The following is a 6,000-nucleotide window of genomic DNA, read 5'->3' as shown; positions in this document are numbered from 1 at the left end:
TATATCGTGAATAGATCGGTATAAAGAACTATAGTAACCACACTTTTTTTACCTTAATCTATATACATGTAACCTCTCAACATTTTATTTAGTATTTTTTGGATAGTGTTAATTAAGGTTAAGGATTTAAGTAATTGTTTCACATCTGTGTGAAATCTAAAAAATGATTCATTATTTGTAAGGGGAGATGCAATTAAAAATTCTGTACTGGTGCCATCAGCCTGCAGAAACTAAATGTTTGTGATCAGTAAGATTAATATTGTATCCAAGAGTTTAATTGGGATGCAAATAAGTAGTACATTCAGAGTATAGTACTGTGAGTGTCAAAGGAGAGAGAGGTTCTGCAGCAGCGCCCCCAATTGAGAGTTACCTGAACTGCCTTCAAGAAGTTATCCCTCTGAGACTCTTCACTAATGAACACATTCAGATCTACTTTAATTCCCCAACCTCAAGGTCACTAACCTAAGACAAGAATAAGGTAAAATGGATGAAAGCATGGAGTCTAATGACATTGGTGTCTCTTTGACTCTTAAAGTGACATCACATCATGTCTACAGTAAACCTCTGGTTCACTCTGGGTTTGAGACTAAAAACTAGGACTGAGGCATTCTTAAAATAAAAAAGGGGCTCCAAGAATGACCCAGTGGATGATAAATGTCTCTTTCCATGGCCATGTATTTACTGGGTCAGCCACAGAAAGGACATATGAAACAGTAGCTTTCAATTCTCAAAATGAAACTAGAAAAAGGACCATGCATGTTTATGACTCCATCAGTTGATATTAGCAATCCTTAGGTCACAAACAATAAGACGGTAAAAAGCAACCGTCACAATGTTTCTCAAAAACGGAATGCCAGGAGCCCAATATATACAATTAGGGTTTATCAAGTTGCTACAGTGATAGAGTAACAGAGTAGCTGCTTTCTAAAGGCTTATTTAAGATGAAACCAGGAAAAACTAGACAGTGCATTCTCCTACTGCCAAATCCCCTCGTATTTGCCGTTAAACCACAATTCATTTCAGTAGATTTTTTTAAACAGTTATTGTGACAAAGCAGGTCCCAATTATTTAACAAGGCTGACACTTTTTGCATGGTAAAGTACCATGAGTGTGTAAAAACATCTGAGGCAATCAGATGCAGCGACGTCAGTCCCAAACATAATGTATGCCTTCCTGCCAATCAGCGGTATGAGCAGAAATACAAAAAGAACATGTTGATTCTTAGTCACCTTTGATTTATTCCATTTGTTACTTTACATAGTATATTATCCATTTGTTGCTCTTTTTATTAGAGAATCCTTTTGTCCTTATGGTACAGCAGCCAGCAAATAAATGTCACCTTTGAAATCCCTATAATTGTCAAAGGATTCCTAAAGCAGTGAACAGAATAGTCTTATCTGTCAAATTCAAAATTGTGTGAGAGCACAATAGGCCAAATTGGTTCCACGGTGATGAGCCAAAGCAATAATTACCCTGGACTAAGCTCACCTCATGTAAGCCTTTTAGAGAAGTAGTTTTCATAATTGTTGTCATTAACATAATAAAGACAAAAAACGTCCATTGGTTATATTGACAGCTAGACAGTTCCCTGGAATTTAAATTTCTAAGAAGAGATTTAAAAACAAGACTGAATAAAATCTGAGGTAAATGAACCCTTGGCATTTCTTTCTGGGTAGTTTAATGTCAGGTGTTCCTTTCATCACACAATTTCCAGTTTCCATGACCACACTTTGACACCCATCCAGCGGCACCATTTAGCTGTTATGTATGAACAATTATTCTGTTCTTGAATTGCATCCACTTTCTAGTGTAGAATTTATGTAAATCTATTCTCTGTCCAGAATAAATATAGCCTAGCAACACACTGTGCTTTCTTAGAAAACTGTCACTTATAATTGGTGACAAATTAAAAACAGTACGGGGGAAATAAACTGCTAAAAACGATGATTCATTAGCGCGATCATCACATCTTGGAATGCTTTAAAACACATGAAGATCCTGTGATCTCTTGAGGCACGCTTATGTTTTGCTTAAATTCGTCTTAAGACATTTCAAGACATGGGTGACTCCATGGATTAACAGTTGTGAACTTGACAGACAAGACTGCTTTGCATCAGGATTCCCACAAAGGGATTTAAACAAATAGCATATCATCAAAGGGGCTGTTGGTGGGATTTGACTGGTAAAAAAAACTTGTTTCAGGGAACCTGTGGGCCATCTGTGATAAATGGGCCATCTGTGATAAATGTGCCTAAAGATGTCACCCCTGGATTTATGCTTCGGCAGTTGTAGGAAGAACTCTCACAAACAGAGTTTTGGTGTCGAGAGATTTGACTGATGAATCAGCTGGCAACTCTGAAAAACATAGAAACATTAATCAGTTACAAAGAAAGTTTGTATTTATGGCTCAATGTTGGTGGGGACAAATGTTCCAAAATAAAAAAAACTCTGTTTTCATTAAAACTCTAAAGATAGCTTCAAAACTACTCAATTTAGGAGGTTAGGTAAGTTTATTTCAACCTGAAAAGTAATTAAAGAATTTGCTGTAAGTTTATGTAAATTTATGTATTCCAAATTGTGCCATCATATATTAGCCACTTTCTCACTGACCTAATAATAAGATATGACCCTCCTGAACTATACAGAACTGAAACACATGTAGGGTAAAGTAAAAGTGATATTAATGGTATTTAAAAGGTTACCGTCATGTGCATGTTTTGCACATGAGCATCAACTTGTGAAGTGAAATTTATGTAAAATGTTCATCTAATGTAAAAGCATAGAGTTGGCATAAATCAGATGATCCACTTGCTGTTTATTCGCCCAGAAACATTGGCCTTAACTCAGTTTTGAATTATCTATGTGGCTGCCGAAGTCAATATGATAAGCACCATCCTTTCATCTTACCCTGGGTCAGGTCCTCGTCCAGGTAGAGTTTGAGCCGTCTGCTGCGGAGGCCGAACACCTTCCCAGCCTCAGACAACAGGCCCGAGAAGTCGAGCCCATTCTGGCCCACTGGGTTCAGCAGCAGGAGGGTGCCCACCTCTCCTGTCTGGCACTCTGGAGGAAATAGGAAGAGTGTTGAAGAGAAGTGAACCAGACATTACACTTCCTTAACAAATTAAGAAATCATTGGCTTGTTAGTGAAGCTTGTTCACAAGTCCAGGAAAGGTATCAAGCCTAAGCCCCAGCCATGGGAAAATGGAGGAGAAGGAGAGCAGGAATAATAGATCAAAAAGAGAGGAAGTGCGAGTGAGAGCCAGGCTGATCAATTGGTAGACGTCGGGTCAGAAGGGCAAGGTGAAAGGGTTTGAGTGTGGATGACTTAAAGGATAAAGCTGGATTGTGGTACATTTCCTCCAGTACACAGTCCAACACACAATGAGTCGACTTGATTCTAGTGGTGCAGAGTACCTAAGCACATTTATTTAGAATTACAGTTTCTAGTAACTGTTACTGATATGATCAACATGTTAAATAGGATGGATTGTTTTAGTTTAAACAAGTTTAGTTACAACCTGAACTTGGTTAGTGAAATGTTAACAATGAAAACAGCAAAAAGATGGCCAGGCTCTAAAGCTCACAGATGCTTTATAATCTGTACAAAAACAACATGTTGGACTGTTTATTTGAACTGAGCCAGGCTAAATGTTTTGTCCTATTTCCAATATTTGTCCATGGCTCAGTTAAGGGATTTCTGGCTTCAGCCTCAAATTTACTGTACATCCATGAGATTGGCAGAGTATAGGGCAGAAAAGCATAATAAACACATTAATCAGTGAATCAAGTTCCCAAGTTCTCTATGGTTTGAGTCGTAAAACATCAAGCATACAACATATATTTACAAAACGGTTTCTTGTGCTAGCGGAGTAGGCCTATTTCGGGAACGGGGGGGTGGATGCGGTGGTGGGCATGCCGTGAACGTTGTGATCAGCTGATTTTGCGCAGTTCTCCATTGTGTGTGCGGGGCACAGAATGTGCACAGGGGAGTCTCCCTCCGCAGCCGGATTGGCGTAGTTTTGGCACAATTCCGTTGTACAGACCGACGTTAACAGCAGCCCCGCCCCGTCTGTGCACACGGAGTCCGACTCTGGAAAAGCTTCACAAGTAGCGCTTAGTGACACAAGTGACGGTACGCATTTCAGATTTTTGCCACGCATGCGTACCTGTTATGTGCACCCCTGGCTATAGTGCTGCCACATCTGTAATGAGCTTAAAACAACACATAGCCATCTAGCCAAAACAGTCAAGTGGTACACCAAGACTTAGAAGAAAAGTACATTTTTTGAAATATTAAATATAGCCCGAGAAAAAGAAGATATAAATACATAGGCATAACAAAATCAGGAGAGAATCATAAAAGCTCAGCAACCATAATATACAAACTCATTTCAACAGTATCTGTATAATTTCATTCTAAGTTTTAGTCTCTCCGTGGGATTTATTGATTATAATTAAAAAAGATTAATGGCAGCCTTATAACAACGACAAGGACTGACTCATCAGTTGTGTGTGTGTGTGTGTGTGTGTGTGTGTGTGTGTGTGTGTGTGTGTGTGTGTGTGTGTGTGTGTGTGTGTGTGTGTGTGTGTGTGTGTGTGTGTGTGTGTGTGTGTGTGTGTGTGTGTGTGTGTGTGTGTGTGTGTGTGTGTGTGTGTGTGTGTGTGTGTCTCACCAGCTGGTTGTGCATTGCAGAGCAGGAGGTTAACATAAGGACAGAGGAGGGAGTCAGTGGTGGGGGCGGGGCCAGGGGCGGAGCCTGTTGTCACTGACAAAGTTTTACCGCTCAACGCCTGAAGGTCTATTTTGCTCGTCAACTCTGTAATAAAAAACAAATGGTGGTGATTAGCTTGACAGCTTAAACACTTTACCTACTGTCACATAGATGTTAATGCTACACTAGTCTGCAGTGCAGTATCTGGATTTACATTAACTTCAATGGCTGCTCTTTTTTAACTACAAAAGTTAGTGATTTGGCTAGCTGAAAAGAAGGTTCTCAGTTTGAATAGGTAGTGTTGTCGATTAAGCTAGCTGGCCCAGGAGTCCAGTTACACACACAAACACTGGATGAATTATTGCTCTTATTATCACATACTATTATTAATATATAGGCATTAGGAAAATTCCAAAAGTGAGTGGGAAAAGTAGTAATAGAAAATGTAGTAATAAAAATACATAACGTTTTAATGAAATGATACAGAAAAAAGCACAACGCTTTACATTCATTACTTCATAAAAGTGTTTAACTCAGAGTTTTACGTATTTAGTTAAAGGTGGGGTAGGTGAGTTTGAGACACCGGCTCAAGATACACTTTTTGTTATATTCCATGGAATGCTCTTAACATCCCGATAGCAATGAATATCTTAAGTGCTTTGACAAAAAATACATAACAAAATGTCATCTGTGGAAGCCGTAGTACTGTAAAAAGCATGACCAATCATCTGAGCCGGCTAAAGTAACTGGATGGCCTACCTGCCTGTCAGCTTTCCATCTGTGCACAAACTTATCTCTTGCCCTCATTGGTCATGTGCGCGTTCGTGTGTGTTGGAGGAGGGGCTCTCTAAGGAAGTGGCAGATTTTTCCGGTTGTGTATTTTCAAATTCTAGCGCACTCGAGCTGGTTTCTCCAAAATTACATACCCCACCTTTAAGTATTTAGTTTTACATTTTTTGATAAACTATTATTGAAAACATTTTTGCTACATTTCGTCAGCAGTAATATGACATGGCAGGTGTTACTACGATAACAGTGATTCGCTGCAGTTATGGCCAAACCCAGTCCTTACCAGTGCCACTATTGAAGAATCTGAGCTGGGTGTTATTGGTTCCAAATATGCTGCTGCACACTTTCTTCAGCTTGTCCAAGTCTAGTCTGTTATCCCCTTTGGGGTTCTCCAACAGCACCACCCCCTCTGAACAGGAAACCAGGCAGACATGATTAGCAACATAGCAACACTTTAACATTACATACATATTCTTTAAAAACATTTCTGGCTGGAAAA

General features: G+C 39.4%; 1 protein-coding gene across 2 annotated transcripts in view; it reads right to left on the bottom strand.

Moving 5' to 3' along the window:
* Positions 1-1,214: 1,214 nt before the first annotated feature.
* The window catches only part of iars1 (isoleucyl-tRNA synthetase 1), a 63,118-nt gene continuing 58,332 nt past the window's right edge, over positions 1,215-6,000 (bottom strand). For both annotated transcript variants that reach the window (XM_034082683.2, XM_034082684.2), the window contains exons 31-34: positions 5,785-5,910; positions 4,674-4,817; positions 2,908-3,060; positions 1,215-2,355 (exon numbers count right to left, since the gene is read on the bottom strand). In XM_034082683.2, the coding sequence (XP_033938574.1) occupies positions 2,273-2,355; positions 2,908-3,060; positions 4,674-4,817; positions 5,785-5,910 (506 nt within the window). In that variant the 3' untranslated portion in view covers positions 1,215-2,272. The remainder of the gene's footprint in view (positions 2,356-2,907; positions 3,061-4,673; positions 4,818-5,784; positions 5,911-6,000) is intronic.

Source organism: Pseudochaenichthys georgianus, chromosome 5, assembly GCF_902827115.2.
Source record: "Pseudochaenichthys georgianus chromosome 5, fPseGeo1.2, whole genome shotgun sequence".
In the NCBI taxonomy this organism is placed as follows: domain Eukaryota; kingdom Metazoa; phylum Chordata; class Actinopteri; order Perciformes; family Channichthyidae; genus Pseudochaenichthys; species Pseudochaenichthys georgianus.
Note: the sequence above shows the minus strand (reverse complement) of the source record. Positions and strands in the feature narration are given on the sequence as shown.